The following is a 26,126-nucleotide window of genomic DNA, read 5'->3' as shown; positions in this document are numbered from 1 at the left end:
AGAAGTAGACATTGCAATATGTTGTGTTCTTTTCTCTTTTTTGCTCCACAATTTCCTCTGCTTTTCATGTTTGTGACACATGGGCAAGAAAGGCTGGATGTTTTGCTACTTGCTTTCTGAGCATTTGCCAAACCTTGTAATAAAAACAAAACATGGAAAATCAAAACAAAAAATGTGTTGAATTAATTATTTTAAAGGGGCCGGTATTATGGGAGAAATAATGCTTTTCTGGGCCATTCATGTTAGTGAAGTGAATCTCTCCCAACATACTGGGCGGGTTTTTCTGTCCATTTATAGCTATAGAAATCAATAGAATTTAGTTCAAAATGGCAAAAATGTAGCGTCTTTTGAGCATTTGTTGGGCTGGAAATCATCAGTCACACCTGGCAACATAATCAGCTAGCTCTGGCAACCCTACTGATCTCCGCCAACATGTCATGTTAGAACTCCTTTTGACTTCAGTGCAAATGTAAACAGCCCCCCTCACACTGAGTAGTTGATGCCTTTTTCTCAGATTTTCCAGATCTCTTTGTTAAAGATTCTCTAGTAGAGTGAGATACCCCAAAACACCGCCTAACCCTGACCAATGCAAAGAGGTGTGTTCAAGTTCTGTCTCCTAAGGGGGCGTTGTCCCCTCCTTCTTGTCTTCCTGTAACGTTTGGTGGCAGTTTGCATGAAATGTGCGCTATCGCCATCTAGCCTACAGCACTAGGGGAGCTCCATTTACCGGTACTCTCAACCTTAAAGTAATACTGTCCCATTTTTGGAAATAAGCTTATTTTACACCTCCCCCTGAGTTTAATAATAGGGTTTTACCGTTCTCCTATACTTTCAACCATTCTCAGGATATGGCTGTGCCAATTTTACCTCCAAGCTAACAGTTAACACTGAGTCCTATGAGACCACTTAGCCGCCAGCTGGTCTCATAGGACTCAATGTTAACTGCTAGCATGAAGGTAAAATTTGCACCTTAAGTTCCTCACCTAAGGTCTCCTGAAGGGGCATTCACCGAACGTCACATGGATCCCGGAAAAGTATGGGCTTGACGCAGCTTACTCTAGAGGACGTTTGTCTTTGTTCTCAATGGAAATGGGACATGCAGCGATCTCAGGAGTCCATCCAGATTTCTGAATTTATTTGTTTTTTTGACATAAATCAAAACCAGTGTCACATGTCTCAATGTCAAAGCCAGTTCCATGTCTCAAGAAAGAAATTGAGAAAATCGCCATTTATAAGATATTTTTTTCATTTTTTTGTGATTTCCATTTGTTTGCAGAATATTCAAGTTGAGGTCTTTAAAGGGGCTAAGCTCATGTCTTTTCTATGGGCAAAACAAACTTTCAGTGTTTTCTTTATTTGAGTGAACACATTCAAAATTCCATAAATTAATCAGATGTTACCAGATTCCCATGTGCATGATATCACTGTAAAACTTAGAATATGCACCATCCGAATCAATGATTAACTGAATATGCTCCTGGGCCTACTTACAGGTTTTTTCTTGCTGCTATATTAGGTCACACAACACACAGAGGAACATGCATCCCCCCTCCAAAATGACGAGTGGACACGAGATATGTATTCTGATGTACTTTTATTAATTCCACTTGGACATCAGCACAGGGACCACATAGTTCGGTTTCCTCTGTTTGCAACTTAACTTTTTTTCTCCAAAGCACCCACAAACAAACTTAACTTTTTGCAGCTAACAAACAGAGCTTTTAAGTGTTAGTTAACACATCTAGTTACCAAGAGAAAGTCAAAAGCAGAACAGAAAAACAAAAAAAGAAAAGAAAAGAAAAAAAAGAAAGAAGGAAAAAAGTCTTGACCAGAATAATAAATGACTCCCAATCTTACCCATCAACCTTTACCTTCCCAAGAAAATGAAAGAGAGAGAGAGTAAATGGTGGAAAACATGCACCAAAAAACTACAGGATTTAAGTCAAAAATAGCCATAGTGTAGTTCCTTCCGAACTCTTAACACTAAAAGGAGAGAAGTAGGGAACAGCAACTAAGGCAGGGTATATCTACAGAGAAAGGAGCTTTGTGTATTGTATTCTACCGCTAGGAGAAAAATATATATTAATAATAATAATAATAATAATAATAATAATAATAATAATAAAGACAGCATTGCATTCATCACTCATAACTGAAGACATATCTATGAAAACCTTATTTGCTGGAGCGTAGCCTAGTCATCAAAAAAAGAGAGAAAGAAACCAAAATTAAAAATAAAAACACTGCACCCATGATTCAGCCGCCAAACAGGTGAGTTGAAATGCAAGGTCAGCCCAGCCAGCAGAACACAAGGACACAGTGGTTTTCAGACGTAGGATACTTTCATCTGAAGGTGAGTGTGCGCATGTCTGTGTGTATGTGCACCAGTGTGTGTGTGTGTGTGTGTGTGTGTGTGTGTGTGTGTGTGTGTGTGTGTGTGTGTGTGTGTCACACTAGAGGAGTGTGTGCTGTGTTTTGTGCCTATGTACAAATTTAACGCTTTGAGGCGAGCACGGTGAATAACTCCACGTTAACTCCTATGAGACGACTACATATCCATTATCATGACTTAGGAAAGAAGAGAAAGAGAGAGAGAAAAAGAACAAACACAAAAAACAGCATTTTGTTTGTTTTTTAAAAAGTAGGACGACAAAAAACACACGCCCCTGGTGCCTTGGCAAGGAAAGCCGAAGAAACAACACAGTCAAGAAGCCGCCAATAAAAACAAACAAACAGTCTTCTGGGGGGTGCCACCAAGACACTAAGAACGGCATGCACAAGATGGAATGTATTTTAAATATTGTATGGGTGGGAGGAGAGAAGACACAAAACCAGGGGTGTGTTTCTTGACAGCGCAGTTGCTAACTTAGTAACTTTTGAATTAGTTAGCAACTAACTTAGTTAGCAACTTGCGTTGCAACACAATTTTCCATAGGCAACCTACGAAGTTACTAACTGGTTAGCAATAATGCTGTCGAAAAAGGCATCCCCTGGATTGTGTTTCTCAAAAGCATAGTAGCTAGCCAGTTAGCGACTTGGGTAGTTGCAACAGTAGTAGCCAATTGGCAACCAACAAAGTAGCTACCGTAGTTAGCGACTATGGTTATGAGAAATGAACCCCAACATCAGCAGGAGAGAGACTTCGGTGTAGTAGTAGTAGTTGTAGCAGTAATAGTAATATTAGTAGTAGTAATAGCAGTTATAGTTAATGCATTGAGAGGCAATCCAAAGAACAACCATTTAGAAACATAACCCGCGATACAGTAAGTGTTCTGTGTAGGCCTAATGTGTGTGTGTGTGTGTGTGTGTGTGTGTGTGTGTTTTTGTTTGGGTAGGTTATATATCTACAGAAATGTGTGTCTGAAAGAAAGAAACCTGTTTGAGTCAATTCATGGGGGAAATCGAGAGGTTGTCAAAATATATAACACAAGACACACAGACAGAAAAAAAGAAAATAAGAAAAAAAAAATCCCTCCCAGATTCTTCCATCTTAAAAAAATCCCTTAAACGTTACAAAGAAAAGAAAACGCTACAAGGCCCTTGAAGATGACTAGCCCTGTGTTTGACAAAACGGTCTGCATTTTGTGAAACAAAAATAAAAGGCTTAAAGCCCTCTGTTGAGTATATTCATGAGGCTAAAGTATTAACACGGTGACCTACGGTAGGCTATAGTTTGTGGTGGGTCAGACACTGAAACAAGCAGAGCCTGACAGATCATTTCGAGTAACCCGTTAGCACACAGGACAGCGCATTTTCACTGAGGGCCACAGATCTACCTTTAACTTAATAGCCATAGGCTACGAACAAAACAAATACGACAGGGCAGAGTAGCTAGGCCACGATAGCACTGATCTGCCCCTTGGGGTGCAGCTGACAGCCACCCTCGTCAACACACACGCTGGAGGTCAGCACCACCAACACAGGGGTCACGAACTTTTAACTCCCAAAGTCTCAAGACAGCAAGGAGTCTTCTGTACTTGCATGAGGGGGTGGCGGAAAAAGCGGTCTTTCTAAACGGTAATAGTATTAATCGTTTCAATAGATCAACAACGATGACAAGTAGAAGAATAACAATGCAAAAGTCACATACAAACGCGGAAGAGGGACACTTGACTAAGACATTTAACGAGACGAGTAAAATGTACGCAGCACATATACCGTAAAGGTGGGGTTACGTTTTTTTTGTTATTTTACTAATTTTAAAAAAGTGACACCATATTCCTTTATGAACAGACAGTCTGTTGCCTTAGCTCCTTATATATACATGTACACGACGCACACAACACAAACGGACTAACGAGAGCCGGTTCCCTATTGCACCAGAACCAAAAGAAGGTGAACTAGACCCAAACCCATCACAGCTGGCCCACAACTGCTTGCAAATTCTCCTTTTTTATTATTTCTACACTCCGGCTTGGACGAAGCACAGAGATGTTCAGTGCATTGCAGAATAATATACATACATAAGTGCCTTAAGGTGAACAGAACTCAGAAAACAAAACAAAACAAAAAAACGAGGAACGTGAGTGACTGGATCAGTAGCCAATCACTTAACAGAGATAGTCCCAGCGATGTCCAATCCAAAGCACTACTGCCCAAAAAACCCAAATATTTTTGTTTTCTGCATGGAAATTAAAGGAGGAAACAAGAAATACATCAAAATATTACAAAAAAGCCTTTTTCTCATTTTTTAAATATCCTTTTTCAGTTTTTTTTTATTATTTTTTTAAGCAAAATGTTTCGTAAGTGTTTTTTACAGACATTTGCTTCCATAACACAAATCTGCCTGCTGTTTTTAACATGTTGACATAGTGACGGCCCCAGTAACCTTCTCCTCTAGCTACACTCCCCGCTCTCCTCTACCCACTCTTCTCCTCCCTCCCTCTTCCTTAATCATCCAATCTCCAGCTCATCATGTATTCAGTCTAGTTCACCTGCCCTGGGCCAATCGGGAGTGCCGATACCAAAAACAAACGAAAAGGAAAAGAAAATAATAAACCACGATGACAATTAAAAAAAATACAAATCCAGTTGCAGTGTAGTTGTTGCATCCTTTTTGCCTGTATGCTCTGTGCTCACGAGAGGGGTGGGGGGTGGGGGGGTGGACCAGTGTTGGGCTTGGGAGTGGGGTGGCGATCATATAATCATATATAGCTTCCCTATGCTGCTTAGACAGTTTAGCCTGCATGGTTATCAATAATGGAGGCGAGAAGCCTGAAAGATGGAAAACTTGGTGTTTCCCCCCATGCCCCCTACTGGCTGGCTTCAGTGCAGGGAAGGGAGGCGAGGGTGTGGAAAAGATGGGCCTTCAGCTGTGAGATATTGGGTTATTGGGGCGGGGTGCATGAAGGAACGGAAATGTTGGTGATTTGTGGTAAAAAAAAGGCATTACTTTTGAGGTGTAGTGGGGGGCTGCACGGGGGTGAGAAAGGGAGGGTTGGCTATGAGAAACGGGTGGTCGAAATGGGGTTGGGGCGTGGGGGTTAAATAAGATTAGCTGTAACATTTAAGGTGTTTTGGGGGGGTAGTAGGGAGGGGGGCACTAGGGTAGGAATGGAGCCTTATAACAGGGTGGTGATGGTATGGTGGTTGCGATGGTGATGAGAAGGAGGAAGATGAGGGTGGTGGTGGTGATGAAGGCCAGTAAGTCACGGGCAGCTCATTCCGTTTTGCTCCTCTTCATGGAGGCAGGAAGCTTCTCTTGTAACCTGAGAGAGAGAGAGAGAGAGAGAGAGAGAGAGAGAGAGAGAGAGAGAGAGAGAGAGAGAGAGAGAGAGAGAGAGAGAGAGAGAGAGAGAGAGAGAGAGAGAGAGAATGTGTGTGGGTCTATTAGAAAAGGCTTCACAATCATCTCAGCTCAGCAGCAGCCACAGAACATGGCAGTTAACATTGAGTCCTATGAGACCAGCTGGCGACTAACTGGTCTCATAGGACTCAATGTTAACTGCTAGCATGGAGGTAAAATTGGAACTGCCATACTCAGAGAGCGGTTGAAAGAACAGGAGAAAGGTAAAACTCAACTATTTAACTCAAGGGGAGGTGTAATATGAGCTTATTTCAAAAAATGGGACAGCATCACTAACAATTCTTAAAAGTCTTAATTACATCGACTATAAAAGGCTAACATTGTTATCAAGCAGTGAGCTATATAGATAATAATAATAATAAGAAGAAGAATAATTGTATTTGTATAGCACTGTGTCATACAAGGCATGTAACTCAAAGTGCTTAACAAATGAAAAAAAAAAAACATTGTTAGAGATAGATTTAAGAGGAGAGGTATAGAGGAGAGGCAGAAATAGCAGGAAGGCAGAGGAAGAAGAGATAGACAGAGATTGTAGAGTCATAAGGTCAACGTAGGTTAGGACCAGGATTCTTAGATGCGTAAGGTCCATGGTGGCTGGGCCTATCATAAGTCATAGATAGTCACACAGAGATTGGGCGCTCAGGTGCGGCCCCTGGTGGCATCAGGGGTGAGGAAAAACTCCCTTTCGCTTGATTCATAGTTTGTAAGGGGGAAGAAAAAGCTCAGTGAGGTCTGAGAAAAAAAACCCTTTAGTCAGGAAGAAATGGGAAATGACAAAATCACAATTGCTAGTGTCTGGAATGATCACATTGAGTCTACTGAGTACTGACTACAGTATGTATTATATAACTGTCCATCAGGTGGCGATATCGTTCCAGCATTTCCGAGCATCTCATATCAACATGTCACGTCTCTCATTGACACATCATCACACACACTTTCTCTGTCTCTCACTCACACACTCTCTTTCTCCCTCTCACACACACACACACACACACACGCACACACACATGCACTTTCTCTTTCTGTCACACACACACGCGCACACACACGCAGACACACACGCAGTAACACACACACTCGCACATCCTCTAGAGTTCATCATTCACACAGGACTCTTACTTGGCCATTGTGGTGTTGATCTGAGTACGTGCGATGTCCACATATTTATCGATCTGGGTCTGGGAGGGGACAGGAGGGGGGGGGGGGGCAGGGGACAGAAGGGGGCACAGAGAGGACATTCATTAGAACGACTGGGTCAACTTTCTGCTGATCATCTCACGCAAGTGCACACACACTAACACACACACATGCATGCATACACATGCACAAGCGCGCACACACGCTCGCCTCTGCTGATCATCGGAGTTCATATTTCTGCCTGTGTGTGATGACACACAGAAGTCCACCCACTGCACAGCACAGCACAGCACTGCATAGTACAGCAGAGCAGAGCAAAGCAGAGTAGAGCAGAGAACAGTGTTAAAACAGGAAACGGCCTGGAGGAAATTGCGTTCCAATTTTAATCTCAGACGTACCGACATGATAAGACTAAAAAAAAAAGGCCTAAAAACCATAGGCCTTCATGGCATAACTGAGTGTGAGTATGCATATCTGTAATAATGTTTGTACTTACATACATGATTCCGTGCAGTATTTTTCCACCCTATGCGATATTTATGCCATTTTGAAGTGAGGCGTTTCGATGCAAAATGACATGAGCACCATTTTTTTGTCTTTTGCATTTTATTATTGGAAATGACTGTTCAGACGACTAATCATCTATGAGTGAATTCTTGCCATCCCAATATTTTGAGAACATGATTTTTACACCTATATAAAATGCATTCTGCAATGCAATGCCCAATACAATAAAGTGTCAATTTCCCAAAACCGATATACTGTACTGTAATTTTCCAACAAAGCTCTTGAAATGTTCATGTGGTAGAAGCATGACCTTTGACAAAATGAATGATGCTCACCAGAAAACGTTTAGAACCCTAAGCATATAACCAGGGCTTATAACCAGGGCATATAACACCAGCCAATCGGCCAAATGCTGGTGAAAAGTCAGTTTGGTTACCCATTAGTCTTTGGCTAGTAACATTAATATCTACTAGCCATTTTGGCTGGTGAAAAGTTAATTTAGAGCCCTGCATATAACACATTTTATAAAATTCGTTAAGATTCTATAAATTTACTCTGCCAAAGCCTCACACATAAAGTAATCAGTTCTGGTCAGAGTAGACAGTGGAAAAATGACCCAAAAAAAATCATGAAAGAAAAATCATGCATACACTCGAATGCCTATGTGCGCACACTGTGAAAAGAATGGCCTTTGCACTTAAGTGGTCACTGATACAACTTTTTAAGGCATAAGCTTTTATGATGCAAGTCAATGACACCAGTATGTGTGTGTGCGCACGTGTGTGTGCGCGCACTTGTACACACATTATCACACGTTATTTTTACACAAGTGTACATAAAAAGTTATGGCATTGTGCGCTATTTTTTACATACAGTAAGTCTACATAAAACAGTTATGGCACTGAAGTGGGGCTGGATGCCACTGACGTAATGGATCATGAGGGGTAATAACCATGCTCTCTACTGCAGCAGATAGCCTCTCCTCTCCTCTCCTCTCCTCTCCTCTCAGCTTTCTCTGCCTACTGGCTGACCACATCCCATAAAGATGATGATCAGGTCAGAGTCTAAAAGGCCTGTCATCATGTCTCTCTCGCTTCCCCCCTATCATGTTCACTCTCTGTGCCCGTCTCTCTCTCTCTCCCTCTTTCTCCTTTTGTCTCTCCGTTCTTGTATCCCTCTACTCTCGCTCTCTCATTTTCACCAGCTCTGCCAGTCTATCTCCCACAGCTTCCTTCTCTTTTTCACTCTCTCTGCGCCCCCAATCATTTCTACTCTATCTCTCTCTCTCTCCATCTCTCTTCTGTCTCCATTTCTTTTCCCCTCCCCCTCCCTCCCTCCCCTCCTCCCTCTCTTTCTCTCTCTCGCCCCCCCTCCCTTTCTTTCTCTCTCCCTCCTCCCTCCCTCCCTCCCTCTCTCCCTCCCTCCTTCCCTCCCTCCTCTCTCTAATGGGAAGTGCTGTGCTTAGTAAGGTGCTCTAGGTCTCATGATGATGACTAAGGTCTGCACTCGGCGGCAGTGACTCGACAGTTTGGAAGAATGGGCAGGACTTCTCTCTCCCTCTCTCTACCTTTCTTTCCCTCTCCCTCCCTCTTTCCCTGTCTTTCTTTCACTCTGTTTTTCCCCCACCCACTCTCCCCCTTTCTTTCGATTGTACAAAATAATTGAGTGCAATGGGCCAAGCAGGAAATGGTCCCGTGGAGTCACATCCTCACTGTTACAGTAACTTCCTCTTTTAAGCAGAAAGGCAACAGAAAAAAATGGCCATGAAGAGACACTCGACTTTCACATGACCTCACACACAGCATTTGTGCTCCTGCTACAGAACACCCAAACGGAACACAGTTTGGTTCCTGCTACGGAACACATTCATTTGGTTCTGCTACAGAACACATTCATTTGGTTCCTGGCAGTGTGTGGTTCTTGGCACCTGCCAAAAGTTCCTGTTTTGTTTCACTGCCACTCACACCCATAACACAATATACTACTAAAACACAATATACTACTCCTTAGTAACACACACAATAACACTATAAACAACAGACTGAGAAGAGGGCTTGTGATGGCTCTATTCAATGTTGGGATGGATGTTTCTCGTGTAACATACACTCAATGCCTGTAGAAAACACTCAAGTCTCACCTTGTTCTTCTCATACACCAGAGGCATGGTGAAAATCAAGATGTCAGCTGCAGAAAAGACAAAAACAAGACGTCAGACATTCAATTAATGATAGACCTCGCCATGTGAATGTCAGTCTGTGTGGCACAGGCAGCATTGTATTCAGTCGGCACATCTGGCCGACCCAGCGAAGCTGCTAGTTTTCCCCACCGTTTCCTCTGCCTGCTGGTCGAGCCAGACTGGCAGTGATTGGCACGTATGACCAGCGGGCCGTGTATGACGGGGAAAATGTCTGACCTGCCCAGTGGAGGGGAAACGGGCAGCTTTGCTGTGCGGGTTAGACGTGCCAACTGGATCCGTCCCTGACAAAGTTAAGTCTGGATCTTAAATGCTTAAATCAGGTCAAGGTTAAGGTCACTGAACATCTGTTTCATAGGGGCCAGGATTTGCTGTGCCTAACAGCACTTGTTCATCAAACAGTTCAATGGGAGTTACACCATTTCATTCCTTACATAGTGTTGCTATAAAATGAACAAATAAGTATTTCAGATTGAAAAGTCAGTGTTTGGGCTGTTGTGTGTAACAAAACTAACCCTCTGGTGTGCTACCAAGTGTGGCAGCAAGTCTGTACAGCACCAAGCTGACGGACACCTGAATTTCCTTTGGGGATAAATAAAAAAGTTACTCTACTCTACAACCCTGCACTCACTCTTGCTTGCTCACTCTGTAGGTCCTCGAGTTTGCTTATTGCTGCACTTTGCTATTCTCTGCATTCTCCCCAATCCACTTGTGATGTGTCCTCCTCGTAAGGGCCTCCACACATCGGTTCTGATAGGACTGCGGATCACGGTCGGTTCCCACAATTTTGGTTACCCCCACACACTGGTGCAGACGTGCTGTAAACTATGAATGGTGTCATCACAGCACAGCATGGATGAACAAGGTGCGGCGCCATCAAAATAATTTAGTTCAGTTACGTGTATTTGATAGGGACAGATACATAACTTGTAGGTTGCATAACAACCAAACAGCAAGCATCATAGCATTTATAGCCAAAAGCTCATTTCCAATGGCCGTCCCATGAAGGGCTTTTAAAACAATACACTAGCAGCAATAACAATGAAACAGAGCTCTGCCATTATCGGCAGCGGACATCCATGGATATCGGTGCCCGTGTGCGGGGTTCTATTGAAAACAGTGGAATCGAACGTTGGCAGAGCAGTGCTCCGCACTTTGTCGGAACCAGTGTACGGAGGCCCTAAGTTGCTTTGGATAAATGTGTCTGCTAAGTGTAATGTAATCTAATGTGCTGTGCTGTGTCTGTGATGCCATGCTGATGTCAGCCGTGGTGTTCGTCGTCGGGTCCTTACCGAGGATGAGGAGGGTGATTCCGTTGAAGACCGCGCCCACGTAGGTCAGCAGCCACATGCCTACGGCCAGCTGCCAGGGGAAACACATAGACAGACACACAAACACGTTAAAATGTGTGTATCTGTGTTTGTATAGGTGTGTGTGCTTGTACAACCTACTGTACAAAATACGGTGCATGCAATTGTGTGTGTCTGTAAACTTGCATACACATGAATTGACATGAACACAATGTGTGTTTGCAATGTACTGTATGTGCACGCCTGTAAATATGCATGTGCATGCGCACGCATGCGTGTATGTATGTATGTATGTATGTATGCATGTATGTATGTATGTATGTATGTGTGTGTGTGTGTGTGTGTGTGTGTGTGTGTGTGTGTGTGTGCGCGCGTGCGTGCGTGCGTGTGTGTGTGTGTGTGTGTGTGTGTGTGTGTGTGTGTGTGTGTGTGTTACACTGCACGGAGAGTGTAAGTGTAAGCGGTCTACTACACCTAACTAATCTGATTGCTCTAGTGTTCACTACATGATCCATGACTTCTTAAGCAGGTCTGGAGGGCAGCCAGTGCTGCGGGACCACTCCACTCACTAGCAACACTGCACCCTCAGAGAGCACAGTAACATGCACGGAGAATTCCTTTCGCTTTCCAAATGGAATATTGTCCGTTTGATTTGATAATTAAAAGTCAAAGACTTTGAATTGAGACTTTGATTTTGTATGTCTGTACATGGCTAGCCCCTTAATGCATTCCATGCTTTGCTTGTTTGCTCAAAAAAAAGTTAACTTCTCCACTGCTACAGCATCCTTAAGTAGTGCACTACTCCTCACTGCCATTCTGGTAATGGTTAAATCACTCCAAGGCCAAGGCCAAGTAAATTGAAGTTAAAGTGGCCAGTCCCTATAAAGGGGCCATTCCTTTGTACAGCTCCGGGTTGAAAGTGTTGCTTGCCGCATGCATAGCAACTCTTTAATTTCACTCATTTGGACCCAACAAAAAAAAAACTAAAAAAAATGAACAGAATGGGCAAAGTTGTGTGCGTACATGCTGCAGCTGGTCTTAAAATGTCTCATCTCAACCATTTGATGCTTGCCACTAGGGGGAAGCCCTGTAAGTAAAGCAGCCAAAAGTCACGCTGTGCAGCTTTAAAAAAAGAAAAGAAAAAAACAAGCAAGGCCGAGACAAAAACAGGCCTCGCCTGCTCTGCTCTCCTCTCCTTTCCATGCCTGGCCTCATTTGAAGTCCTCCTCTCGTCGCCGCCTCTCCTCCCCTCTCCTCTCTTTTATGACACACCTACTCCATCCTTTCCCTCTCTTGCACTCACTACACATCTGCTGCATCTCTCTCTCTCGCCCTCTCTCTACCTACTGCCTCTCTCTCTCTCTATGTACTGTACCTGCTGTATCTCTCCCTCTCTCTCTCTATACCTAGTTCATCCTTCACACTCTTCCTCTGCACACATATTGCATCCCTTTCTCACTCCCTCTCTCATCACATGTCGATTCTCTCTCTCTCTCTCTCTCTCTCTCTCTCTCTCTCTCTCTCTCTCTCTCTCTCACTCTCTCTCTCTCTCTCTCTCTCTCTCTCTCTCTCTCTCTCTCTCTCTCTCTCCTCTCTCTCTCTCTCTCTCTCTCTCTCTCTCTCTCTCTCTCTCTCTCTCTCTCTCTCTCTCTCTCTCTCTCTCTCTCTCTGTACACTGCTGTAGCTTCTGCCATTGCTCCACACCAGTTCCATTCCAGCCTCTGGTGGGTCTCCATACTTTCATACCTCCATCCTTCCTAGTCACCCCCCCCCCCATCCTCTAATGATTACAATCTAATCCATTCCTCTCAGCCTTTTCTTCAGCATCTACTTCATACACAGTCACTCTCTTTCTCTCTGCCCATCTGCGTCTCTCTCTCTCTGTCTCTCTCTGTCTCTCTCTCTCCATCACTCTCTCTCTCTCCATCACTCTCTCTCTCTCCATCACTCTCTCTCTCTCCATCACTCTCTCTCTCCATCACTCTCTCTCTCCATCACTCTCTCTCTCCATCACTCTCTCTCTCCATCACTCTGTCTGTCTTTCTCTCCGTCCCTCCCTCCTTTTCTGTTTCTTTCTCCTCCGTTCTTCCCAGGAGTCCACGGTTCTGGGTCAGGCTGTGAAGGAGCGAGTGAGCTCCTGTTTCTCTCTTCTCCTCTCCTCTCCTCTCCGAGAGCTGCGGTTGCTGCTACTGCTCTGACCCTGCTGCTCAATGAGGTCATCAGACATGATACGCACGCACGCACGCACGCACGCGCACGCGGTGATAAGAACTGTCAGTCTGTGTGTCACTGTCAGCCACACCCAACACTGGCCAGGCCTGCCACTAGTGGGCGCTCTTTGCGGCTACTGGGAGGAAGGCAGAGCTGGCTCAACATTTTTCCCCTCACCATGTATCTCTCCCACACCCACTCCGTCTGTGTGTGTGTGTGTGTGTGTGTGTGTGTGTGTGTGTGTGTGTGTGTGTGTGTGTGTGTGTGTGTGTGTGTGTGTGTGTGTGTGTGTGTGTGTGTCTCTCTCTTGGGAGATGGGGGCAGGGCTGGGTCAGAGGAAGAGCAGAAGAGACATCAGCTGGAGGCTCCTCATGCTCATTTATAGGCTACTTCTTTAAGCACTCATCCCCAGTATACTATGCCATTTACACGCATCCCCAGTATACTATGCCATTTACACTCATCCCCAGTATACTATGCCATTTTTGTCATCACACCATCCCTCTCTATTTGTGCCCGTTTTTTTCTGACTGTTCATCTCTGTCTGTGTCTCTTTTACGTCTCCATCACGATTTTTATCTTTCTCTCCCTCTCTCGAATGAAAATTCTTCTAGAATCGTTATTTTTTCCATGAGAATTCTTCATGTTTAGCACTGAGAGATTTGTACTCTTGTTTCCTTAACTGTTCTCCGTCTCTGCAGCCCCATATTTTCCTCCCTCCCACTCATTTTGGTCTCTCTCTCTCTCTCGCTCCCTCTCTCCCTCCCTCCCGTGGCCTGTGCTGTGTGTGTGTGTTAAAAATAAACGGCACAGTAGCAGAGAGCGAGGGATGAAGAGGGGCGGGGGTGGGGAGGGGAGGGACAATAAAAGTATGAGGAAAAAGGCGGAAGAGGAGCGAACTGCCACTAGTGAAATAGAGGACAGTGTGTGTGTGTGTGTGTGTGTGTGTGTGTGTGTGTGTGTGTGTGTGTGTGTGTGTGTGTGTGTGTGTGTGTGTGTGTGTGTGTGTGTGTGTGTGTGTGTGTGTGTGTGTGTGTGTGTGTGTGTGTGTGTACTGGAAACTTGTGTGTGTATACACACATTCCAAGTCACACACACACACACACAAAAACAACTGACAGACACATAAAAACAATCCGCGGACACGCACAAGACAAGACACACACACTTCCCACACACACTTCCCACACTTTTACACAATTAAAAACAAGCGTACACACACACACACACACACACACAGACACACTTTCCTACACCAACCTACACACAAACAAAGCCTGTGTGAAGGCCCATAACCAGGCCAGTGGCATGGCTTGGTGTCCTTGGGGGGATCTCAGAACTCGGAAATAGAAACTGTGTCATAACCTGTTGGCCTTTGGGCAGATGAGTTAATGTCTAACGTCAATCTGGAAGGAATGACTGACACTCTGACTGAGCTGAGGTGAGGTGAGATGAGGGTCTTCTTTGAATAATCGAATCACTAACACACACAAACACAGAGTCACTCGACCAGTTACAGGGGCATGCACACACATACACATGAGTCTGTCCCTTTCTTTCTGTGTAAAACACACACACATACGAATCTCATACGGACATACGTTCCCTTTCTTTTCCTATAAAGCCCCCACGCGTACACACACTTCTGTGTCTTTCTTTCCCTGTAGAATATGCACACACAACACACACTTAAAAATGTAAGGCTGTACTGGGGCACAGTCTTGTTTTTCAGGAGTGTTTCCCTGTTGTCTCGGTCTCCCTCTCCCGCTCATGAAACCCATGTGCAGACAATTAAAGATAGTGGCACATTCAAAAATGCACAATGAAGGATTGTAATGTCTCTCTCTCTCCCCCACTCCCTCTCTCCATGTGCATGCAATTATTGCAAACACACAACACGCATACCTATCTCTACTCCCCTTCGCTAGACAGACAGGCAGGCAGGGAGACAGAAAGACAGGCCAGGCAGGCAGATATACAGACAGAGAGACAGGCAGACAGAGAGACAGCCATAGAGACAGACAGACAGGCAGACAGCCAGAGAGACAGCCAGACAGACAAAGAGACAGACAGGCAGACAGACAGACAAGACAGAGAGACAGACAAACAGGCAGACAGGCAGGCCCACCTTGAGGGAGTCTACCAGACAGACAAAGAGAGAGGGAGACAGAGAGACAGACAGACAAGACAGACAGACAGACAGACAGACAAACAGAGAGACAGGCAGGCCCACCTTGAGGGAGTCTACCAGGTCCTCCACGAGAAAGAGGCGGCTCATCTGCTTGAGGGCTTTGTTCACGTAGGTCAGCAGGGTGTCCACATGCTTACGGAACGTCTCCGGGGGCACGCTCACGTCCTTCTCCATGAACGCTCTGAGGACAAGCAGAAACACACACACACACAAGCACATTAACATATGTACACAGATTGGACACACACACACACACACACACGTCATTCTTCATGAATGCTCTGAGAATACACAAACACACATATACTGTGTGTGTGTGTGTGTGTGTGTGTGTGTGTGTGTGTGTGTGTGTGTGTGTGTGTGTGTGTGTGTGTGTGTGTGTGTGTGTGTGTGTGTATATGTATGTATATGTATATGTATATATGAAGATATGAAGTATACACAGATATATAAAGACACACACACACATATATAGACATGAACACGCGCAGGCACACATAAATACATACAAAGATTATGCACACACAAAATGCCACAAAATGGCAAAAAAAAGGCACGTGTGTGCGAGTGAGTCATTGCATGGCGCGTGCTTGAGTGTGCATGCTTGTGTGTGCGTGTGTGTGTATGTGTGCGCGCGCATGTGCGCGCGCATACCACTGGGGTAATGACAGGCTGGATAATGCTGTCGACACACTAGAAGAAGAAAACTCCCTGAGGGGAAGATGACCTCTTTTACCGCCAGAGGTCTGGGCTAATGATGGCCTACACCTCTAAACTACACTACCCACAATGCTCCTGTTTAACACAGAGGCCTGTTATAGCGAAGACAATTATGGGTAGTGTCGTTTTTGGTGTGAGCCAATAACCCGATTTCTTGCAAGACATTCAACCAACTTAATTTGGTTTCTGCTGATTCTAGAATCATAATGTAACCAATCACAAGCGTATGCAGTATGCCCTTGGAAGAAACACCTTCAACTGACCAACTCATTACCCAATTTCTCAGAGCAAATGTGTGGAAACGCCTAAAAACTGATTCACTTATCCAGTTATCATTTAACCGTGTGTGTACATCAAAAGTGACCAGATCGAAAGTCATCCTTTATCTATTAGAGACAGGCAAATGTTAGAAATGAGCTATGACACGGTTTGTCGAAAACCAATTGGAAAGATTGTCCCTGGTTGACAAACCAGAGTCGTTCTCTGATCACCTCAAACAAACACGTCAGCATCACATCCTGTCCTGAGCGAATAAAGGTCATGGCGAAACCTCAACGACCTCGGCTACTTGATCGGTGTACTACTGTACACACACGGTGTACTACTGTGGTTAGGAAATGGATCGCACTCAGTTTTTTCTTCTTTCTTCTTCTTTTCTTTTTGTTCAAACATTGCAGGGACAGCCAGACGTTTCGGCTGCAACAGCCTTCCTCAGTGTCACCTTTCCTAACTACTTGATTACTTCAGACACGCACCAACAAGACGGAAGAGCGCGGTGTGTGGAAGATGACCATGTAAACGTGCCCAAAAGCCAGAGCTCTGGTGGAGAACGAGGTCACCTTCCCCAGTTGGTGCCCGCTCCCTTCTGGGATGATGACATGACATTTACACAGGGGCTGAATAGTGCTCACGCAGACCGGGATATTGATTTCTGTCTCTGGCACAGACAGACAGAGAGATGGAGGTTTGTTGACATCCATGTTTCATAGGATTACCAGTGCACATAGCAGCAGCCTTATTCCTTATTAAATGTACAGTATATTGTGTGCATACTGAAATGGGCACTACATTTAAGGATGCTGGCACTGCAGGAAGCCTGACAACATGACTGTGACCTTGACCATTTTCTCATGTCACACAAAATGAACAGTTGTTTTCAATTTGATACATTGGATGCATTTCATGGCGTGTGTGTGTCTGTGTGTGTGTATATGTCTGTGTGTGTGTGTGTGTGTCTGTGTGCGTGTCTGTCCCTAATTAGAATTTCTTACAGCCTGCACAGCTGGCTTGTCCTGTGGATGCGGAAGCTTACTGTATGTACCATATACTATGGAGTGGGGGGTTAAGCAGTAGGATACTGCCTAGGTGTCTATTTCTGTTTGAAGCGGTGCCTGTGTGAGTGTGTGAGTGTGTGAGTGTGTGCGGTCTATCGGTCATCTCTTACTTGAATGGGTGTCCCTCGTTGGATGTATACGTGTGTCTGTGTGTCTGTCTGTGTGTGTGTGTGTGTGTGTGTGTGTGTGTGTGTGTGTGTGTGTGTGTGTGTGTGTGTGTGTTCTATCCGTCGTATCTTACTTGAATGGATGTCCCTCATTGGGTGTGGGTGTGTGTGTGTGTGTGTGTGTGTGTGTTTATCAGTCATCCTTACTCGAATGGGTGTCCTGGCTATGTGTGTGCGTGTCCGTGTGTGTGTGTATTCTCTATCCAGCCACTCTTACTTGAATGGGTGTCCCTCATTGGCTCTGTGTGTGTGTGTGCGCGTGTGTGTGCACATGCGTGCGTGTGTCTGTGCGCGTGTATGTGTGTGTGCGTGCATGTGTGTGCAGGTGTGTGCATGTGTGTGTACGTGCGTGTGTGTACGTGCGTGCGTGTGCGTGTGCATGTGCGTGTGTGTTATTTCTCCATCCGTCCCGTCTTACTTGAACGGGTGTCCGTCGCCGGACTTCTGCACGGCCTGCACCACGGACTTGTAGATGCGGAAGCTGATGGTGACGCAGAGCAGGGCCAGGAGGAGGTAGGAGACCACGCTGATGACGCTGAACGCCGCCAGGGACAGCAGCAGCAGCATGGACACCCCGAACACCACGCCCGACTTCTTGGGGTCGCGCCAGTACACCTTCACTATTGGACAGAGATTAGATTAGATTTCGATTACATTACAGATTACATTATAGACAACAATACACTGCACTACACTACACCACGCCCGACTTCTTGGGATCACGCCAGTATACCAGGTCCTTCACTATTGGACAGAGATTAGATTAGATTTAGATTAGATTTAGATTACATTACAGATTACATTATAGACAACAGTACACTGCACTACACTACGCCCGACTTCTTGGGATCACGCCAGTACACCTTCACTATTGGACAGAGAGATAACATGGTATTAGATAATGCAGATTACACAACACTACACTTAGATTAGATTTAGATGACAGTGTAGATTACATTATAGACATCAGTACACTACAGTACACTGCACTACACCACGCCCGACTTCTTGGCGTCATGCCAGTACACCAGGTCCTTCACTATTGGACAGAGAGATAACATGGTATTAGATAATGCAGATTACACAACACTACACTACACCTGATTTAACATTATGTTTACCGAAAGAAAGATTACAATAAGATTACACTACACTACACTACTCAACTTCTTGGGGTCAGGCCAGCACACCGGCTCCTACACTTTTGGACAGAGACAGATTATACTACATTACATTTACAGATTAAAAATTGTAAATGTAACTACAAACCCCAACTCCGATGAAGTTGGGACGTTTGGTAAACAGTGAATAAAATCAAAATGCTATCATTTTCAAAACATTCAATCTATTCATTAGATGGAGAATAGTGAAAAGACAACATATTAAGTGTTAAAACTGAGAAAAAATATTGTTTTGGGGGACATATGTACTCATTTCTAATTTGATAAATCCAACACGTCTCAAAAGAGTTGGGACGGGGACAATAAATGACAGCAAATGTCGAGGAAGACTAAAAACAAAACAAAAGACAACACTTAACAGTTAAATACATTAACCGATGAGATGATTTTATATAAAAAAAACAGTGTTAATTCCTATCTTGGACATGATTTCACCAGCTTAAATGGTGGGTGTATTCCTTGTCATGTTTTGCAATGTTTTCCTTTCTGTAGTGCTTACAGTGTGACAGGTCTTGACCAAAAACCCACCATTTTATCACCTGCTGGTCCTTATGATGGAGCCAAACTGTTAAAACATAGTAGAGAATGCAATTTGACCTTACTATGTGGCAGTAATCGAAGATCTCCCTTCAAAATATAATGCATGAGTGGCTTTTCATGCTGTTTAAAACCCATTTATACCATTCAGCACTGTATTTAACTCTACAGATGAGTGAGAACATCTTAACCAATGCACTACTGCACCCGCATGCCATCATGGAGGCTGACTTTTGAAGCTAGCACTAACACAAGTTGGATGGTCCATTTTCACTGTAGCACAGGATGTGTAATGCTCTATTATTGTCAAAAAGAATGGACTTCTACAACGTCTGCCGACTTCTGTAAGCAAAGGACAGTTTCCCATGTCTTCTGGGTCTATTTCAAGTGAGCTCAGGTGCTTAGGAGAATGTTACACCCCTGTATCATTTTCATGCATTAAGCATTCTTAATATGGTCAATTTTCAATAGCTCTAATTCCTGGAGTGCTAGAGTGAGACTACAGCCAATATATATTTCATGATGTCATGAATATACAATGATTTTATTAACAAAAATATGTCTTCTATACACTCAATCGTGGTAAATCAAAGGGAATTCAAAAATGAATGTAATATCTATGGTAATTATTCCCTTTGCATCTTTAATTCTGAGTGACTCAGCCTCTCTGTGATGATCTTGTACCTGGACACCTATATTGTCCGTCAGTACAATTCATTTTGAAATGTTCTTCTTTGTTGTTTTATCTTATTTGGATGTTTACTAAATTTCACTGATCCCCGTCCCAACTCTTTTGAGACGTGTTGGATTTATCAAATTAGAAATGAGTACATATGTCCCCCAAAACAATATTTTTTCTCGATTTTAACACTTAATATGTTGTCTTTTCACTATTCTCCATCTAATGAATAGATTGAATGTTTTGAAAATGATAGCATTTTGATTTTATTCACTGTTTACCAAACGTCCCAACTTCATCGGAGTTGGGGTTTGTACATTGCAATAAGATTACACCACACTACACTACACTACTCCCAACTTCATGGGGTCACGCCAGTACACCAGCTCCTTCACTATGGGACAGTGACAGATTACGTTTAGATTAAATTAATCTTATTGTAATCTCTCTGTCTGTACATGTAATGTAATCTAAACGTAATCTGTCACTGTCCCACAGTGAAGGAGCCCAAGAAGTCGAGTGTAGTATAGTGTAATCTTATTGTAATCTGTCTGTAAATGTACACTATACTACACTCCACTTCTTGGGCTCCTTCACTATTGGACAGAGATAGATTATATTTATATTGCATTGAGATTATAGTACAGATTACTTTACACTTTCAGAGTACACTACACTGAGTCAGACTTCTCAGGGTCGTGCAAGGTAAACCACCAGCCCCATGACAATTAGGGAGACTGATTATATTACATTTAGAGATGGAAAGATTACACTGTGAGAATATACGGTACTCTACACGGCAGTACATAAAGGCCAACTTCTTATGGTCGCGCCAGTAAACCAGCTCCTTGACCATTAGAGACAGATTACAATATATTACATTTAGAGGGAAATAAGATTACATTGTAAGATACACTACAGTACACTAAATTCAACTTCTTGGCATCTCGAGTCGACACATTGCGTGATATGACATTATATTGTATTACATTACACTATATTGTGCCCAAACCCTTGGGATTTCGCAAGTACACCAGCAGTGTGACAGTTTACACCGTGTTACCGTTTGTGGTATCAAAAATATTACATCATTATCGAGTTCCATTTTGACGGCAGTAGTTCTTTTTTAATCTCAAGATTAATGCTCTTTGTGACCAAAACCACTGCTTGCAAAGATATCTAAACTACAACTCCCAGCATGCCCGGTAACAGATGACGCTACAAAGAGGCATTTTCCACATTAGGAGCTTCAATTGGCTTGGCAATTAGCCACAGAGTAGCACACCTGGCACCAAAAGGTACAAGTCTCTCCATACATGATTTGTGGACTTACAAAAGCTCTCCATGTCCCATTGGTGAAAGTCATAGTCTATTACTAGACCCATAGTCTATTACTAATATGTTGAAGGACTTCAAACTGGTTTAAAAATAGCTAGCTCTAATGAGGCTGAGTGGCCTCTGTGTGTGTGTGTGTGTGTGTGTGTGTGTGTGTGTGTGTGTGTGTGTGTGTGTGTGTGTGTGTGTGTGTGTGTGTGTGTGTGTGTGTGCACGCAGGCGCATCTGTCTGTGTGTGGTGGACCGTAGCACAAGAAAAGAAGACAGAAGACATGATAGGAAAGAGAAGAGGAGGAGAGAGAGAGAGAGAGAGAGAGAGAGAGAGAGAGAGAGAGAGAGAGAGAGAGAGAGAGAGAGAGAGAGAGAGAGAGAGAGAGAGAGAGAGAGAGAGAGAGAGGGAAGACAAAATCCCTTGCTATCCAAAATAAAGAGGGTTCAGTGAAAACTGCTCCACTTGCCCGTACATGGCTGCTGCATGCTGTAGATGGACCTAGGAAGCCCTACAGCTATTTTAGTCTCCACAAGACTTTTATGGGTTCCCTCTCTCTCCGTGTGTGTGTGTGTAGAACTGAGTAATGTGTGTACATGTAAGCATGTGTGGGGGTTGTGTGTCAGTGAATATGTGAGTGTGTAAGGTTGTGTAAGAGCAAGCGAGTGAGTATGCATGCATAGGTGTGTGTGTGTGTATGGTGTGTGTGCGGGTCTGTGAGTGAGTATGCATGCATACGTGTGTGTGTGTGTGTGTATGGTGTGTGCATCTATAACCGAATGTGTAAGTGCGTGCGTGCGTGCGTGCGTATACGCACATGCAATGAAGCAGTGGTACGTGAGTGTACATGAGATGCATGAGAGCATATGTAAGTGAATATAGGTGTATGCATTAGTGCATGTGGAAGGGGTATGCGTGAATGTGTAGCAGTACAGTATTTACATGTTTAAGAATGTGTGTGTGCATGTGTGGAGAGGGAGCATTTCCATGTTTCTGTGTGTGTGTGTGTGTGTGTGTGTGTGTGTGTGTGTGTGTGTGTGTGTGTGTGTGTGTGTGTGTGTGTGTGTGTGTGTGTGTGTGTGTGTGTGTGTGTGTGTGTGTGTGTGTGTTCATGTGTCTGTGGTCACACATGCAGAAATTATAGTCTTGTATAGTGTGCTGCTACTGCTACTGCTGCTGCTGCGCTGACTATGGCTGTTATGCAACACCCCAACCAAGAGCAGAGAGAGCAGAGAACAGAGAGAGCAGGCCCGCTACTCAATAGCTTCTTCTACCGCATGAGGGGAGCCTTTGAAAAGAGAGGGAGAGAGAGAGAGAGAGAGAGAGAGAGAGAGAGAGAGAGAGAGAGAGAGAGAGAGAGAGAGAGAGAGAGAGAGAGAGAGAGAGAGAGAGAGAGAGAGAGAGAGAGAGAGGGGGAGAGAGAGGAGGGAGGAAGAAAAGTGAGAGATTGAGAACACAGACCACAGAGAGCAATCAATAGAGGAGGAATGAGAGAGAGAGGACAGAGAGAGAGAGAGAGAGAGAGAGAAAGAGAAGAAAGAGAAAGTGAGACATGGAAGACACAGACCACAGAGAGTGCCTAGCAAGCAATAGAGCAGTAACGAGAAAGGGACAGAAAGATCTATAGCGAGAAAGAAAGGAGGAACCAGAGAGAGCGAGAGAGGAGTGCGAGAAAGAGGGAGAAAGAGAGAGAAAGTCCCAGAATGAGACGTCCCATCCTTTCAGCACAAGGTCGGGCCCTGAGGGGAGAGAGGGGTGCCGTGACCAGGGAGTGTGTGTGTGTGTGTGTGTGTGTGTGTGTGTGCGCTCTCCGCTCAGCACTTTAAGAGCATGGCAGCATGTGCATGTACTAAAGAGCCTGCACTGCTCTACACGAGTGGAGTCTCTCACATGGGTCACAGAGCGTTCTTGGTGAGATGTTATGTAGTACCCTGGCAGTTCTTAAATTATTCTTTTTTGCCGCGAGTGCAATGCTGTATGTTTATAGTAAGAGCAGGATAGATATTAAAAAAAAACCCTGGAGGAAGAGAAATGACCAAACACGGCATGTGCTCACACACACACACGCACACACGCACACACACGCACACGCACACACACACACACACGGATGTAGAGCTCTCCAAAACACACTTTGCCTGAAATCACAGAAGCATGATTATGCACACACGTGTGCACACATGACACACACATACAAAACACACACGCACTTCTGCATGCTACATACACACACACACACACACACACCAATAGACCTTATACATGCTAATGTGTAAACAGACCAACAGCTGGCATAGCCTCTTCTGCAGGACAGCTTGAGGGGTTAGTGCTACCAGGGCGGGAGGTGCCTGCTTAGCATTCTGCACCCCCCACCCCCTGCCTGCCCCACATATACACAGTTTTCTTTCCAGACCCCCCCCCCCCCCCCCCCCCCCCCTCCCCCATGTGGATTACTCAACCCCAGTATGAGTCACCCTATCACAAGCACGGCATATACCAACACACACAGACACACCCACACACAACCCCGTCAGCCCCCCTCCCCCTTCCTCAGAACTGCACCAGCACTGACCCGAGATGTGGTGTGTGTGTGTGTGTGTGTGTGTGTGTGTGTGTGTGTGTGTGTGTGTGTGTGTGTGTGTGTGTGTGTGTGTGTGTGTGTGTGTGTGTGTGTGTGTGTGTGTGTGTGTGTGTAGGAGGTGGATGTGTGTGTGTTGTGAGTGTGAGGGTTGTGTGTGTACATACACACATCTCTGTGTGCTGTGAGAGCATCCCTCCACGTGCTCCATCACCCCCCTCCCCCCCAACCCCCCTCTCTCTCACACACGCACACACAAAACCCCACCCACCACGAGCCAAGCAACCGTCAAAACAAGGATGACGTCAACGTTTACGCCACTGTGCGGAGCGCTGGCCTGCCTCGTGCAAGTCTGTCCGCTCGTTAGCTCCCTCCCTCTCTCCCTCACTCGATAGCTTCCTCTCTTCCTCTCGTTAGCACGCTCGTTAGGAGACCAGCAAGCATGACAATCGTCATGAAAGTCGAATCGATTTGGATCAGTTTGTTCTTGTGCAGTGGCGGAACAACTGCACACAGGGCCCCAGAGCAAAAGCACTGCTGGTGGCCCCATTTAATGACCGCTAAGGTCATAATAATGCCCCACCTCACCTCACCACCCGGGGCCGAGGGGCAAATGCCTTGTTCGCTACCTCCCTATAGCTCTGCCCCTGGTCTTGTGCAAAGTGAACAGGGCAGGGTAGGGCAGGGTAGTGGAGGCAGGGAACCGATCAAGGGTGAAGAGGTTCAGCGTTTCAGACAAGAGCACTAGCATGTCTCTAGGGCTCTTGGGCCCTTGTTCAAACGGCTTTAGTCAAAGAGAATGGAATTTTAAATCAAGAGGAATCAAAACACGTCCACTCAATGCAAAAGCGTGTGCTCAAGTTGGGCTTCTTCTCTTTCTTCTCTTTTTGAGGTGTTTGCACAATACGTGCGCTACCGCCATCTACGGCGCTAAGGGGACTTCATATAATCTCAACCGCAGGACTCCGAAGGTCTCCTAACCGAAGGTCTCCTAAAGGGGCGTTCAGCCGACATAAAGTGAATACCGGAAAAGAATCAAAATGACGTATCTCTGTCTAGAATATCTCTTATTCAAGTGCTAGTGTCGATAAGATCAAATGGAAAATCTGGTCTGGTGGCATTGCAACCACCATGGCGTGTAGATTCCAGAAGCTTCCGATTGATTAACTATAAATCAGATTACAGATTAAAGAGGCTGGAAGACTGTTTGTTTTGGTGTGTGTGTGTGTGTGTATGTTAAGGGGGTGGGTAAAGAGTGGTTTGATAATCTGTGCACATATGTTTCCTAGCAGAAGGTGTGTGTTGTCTTTAAGGGGGCCTGGGGGAGGGGGAGGGTAGGCCCCTGCTACTGTATGACAGTGGTTCTCAACCTTTTTGGAGCAAACGCCCCTGGACCACATCCTAAACCTTCCAACGCCCCCTTGACCTAACCATAAGCCTGCCAACACCCCCTTCGGTTACTTTTTTTAATGGACTAATGCCCCTAATGACAACTAAGCTCCGCCCCCTCTCAACTGTATCCTTCTCAATTCCCCCCTAGGGCCCCTCAACGCCCCGCTGGGGGGCTGCACCACCCCTGTTGAGAAACACTTCAGTATGAAGGTCTGCCTGTTCGCATAAAAAAATGTTGTTACATAACCCATTCACCCTTTACATCATCCCTGAGAGAGGAGAACTAGTCTAGGTGCCCCTCCAATGGTATGTTGACAACATCATGCCTTAAAACAAGTACAGTCTGTATAGGTATACAAGCTATGAAAACATTATTCTGGAAAACATTTCTTTTTAGAATGTGGCCCTGTTTGAGAAAGCCTTTTGGCAGTTCTGCATATGATTTGCCTTTGATTAGCTTGATATACAATAAAGATGGCGTCCACACTTTCATCTTTTGGGGTGTTTTGCTCTCTGCATAATTCCTGTGGCTTTCTTTATTTTTGGCTTTTCTCTGACTTTCATCCAGCTCTCATGTGCACCCCCTTTCCCTTTTCATCAAAGTTTGATATACAACACGTTAGTAATGCCTTTAACCTATGGTCTCCAAACATTCTCTCTGGAATGTCAGATCCAAACTTTGACCATCAAAACATTACAGTACACATACAGTATCCCTACAAGTACCACTGGCACAAAATTACAATACAACGAACACATTTCAAGAAATTAACATGTTGACACTATAGATACGCCTGTGGGGCCTGTTTCACAGTTTTCAGCAGCATGGGGCATATTTTTCACATGTGAACATTC

The 26,126-nt window shown here is 44.7% G+C and overlaps 1 protein-coding gene across 3 annotated transcripts in view; it reads right to left on the bottom strand.

Moving 5' to 3' along the window:
• Positions 1–1,577: 1,577 nt before the first annotated feature.
• Positions 1,578–26,126, bottom strand: part of rtn3 (reticulon 3) — a 50,072-nt gene continuing 25,523 nt past the window's right edge. For all 3 annotated transcript variants that reach the window (XM_063186350.1, XM_063186348.1, XM_063186349.1), the window contains 7 exons: positions 18,609–18,619; positions 17,999–18,195; positions 15,402–15,540; positions 10,940–11,009; positions 9,591–9,637; positions 6,929–6,987; positions 1,578–5,708 (listed from right to left, as the gene is read on the bottom strand). In XM_063186350.1, coding sequence (XP_063042420.1) covers positions 5,660–5,708; positions 6,929–6,987; positions 9,591–9,637; positions 10,940–11,009; positions 15,402–15,540; positions 17,999–18,195; positions 18,609–18,619 — 572 coding nt within the window. In that variant the 3' untranslated portion in view covers positions 1,578–5,659. The remainder of the gene's footprint in view (positions 5,709–6,928; positions 6,988–9,590; positions 9,638–10,939; positions 11,010–15,401; positions 15,541–17,998; positions 18,196–18,608; positions 18,620–26,126) is intronic.

Source organism: Engraulis encrasicolus, chromosome 21, assembly GCF_034702125.1.
Source record: "Engraulis encrasicolus isolate BLACKSEA-1 chromosome 21, IST_EnEncr_1.0, whole genome shotgun sequence".
In the NCBI taxonomy this organism is placed as follows: domain Eukaryota; kingdom Metazoa; phylum Chordata; class Actinopteri; order Clupeiformes; family Engraulidae; genus Engraulis; species Engraulis encrasicolus.
Note: the sequence above shows the minus strand (reverse complement) of the source record. Positions and strands in the feature narration are given on the sequence as shown.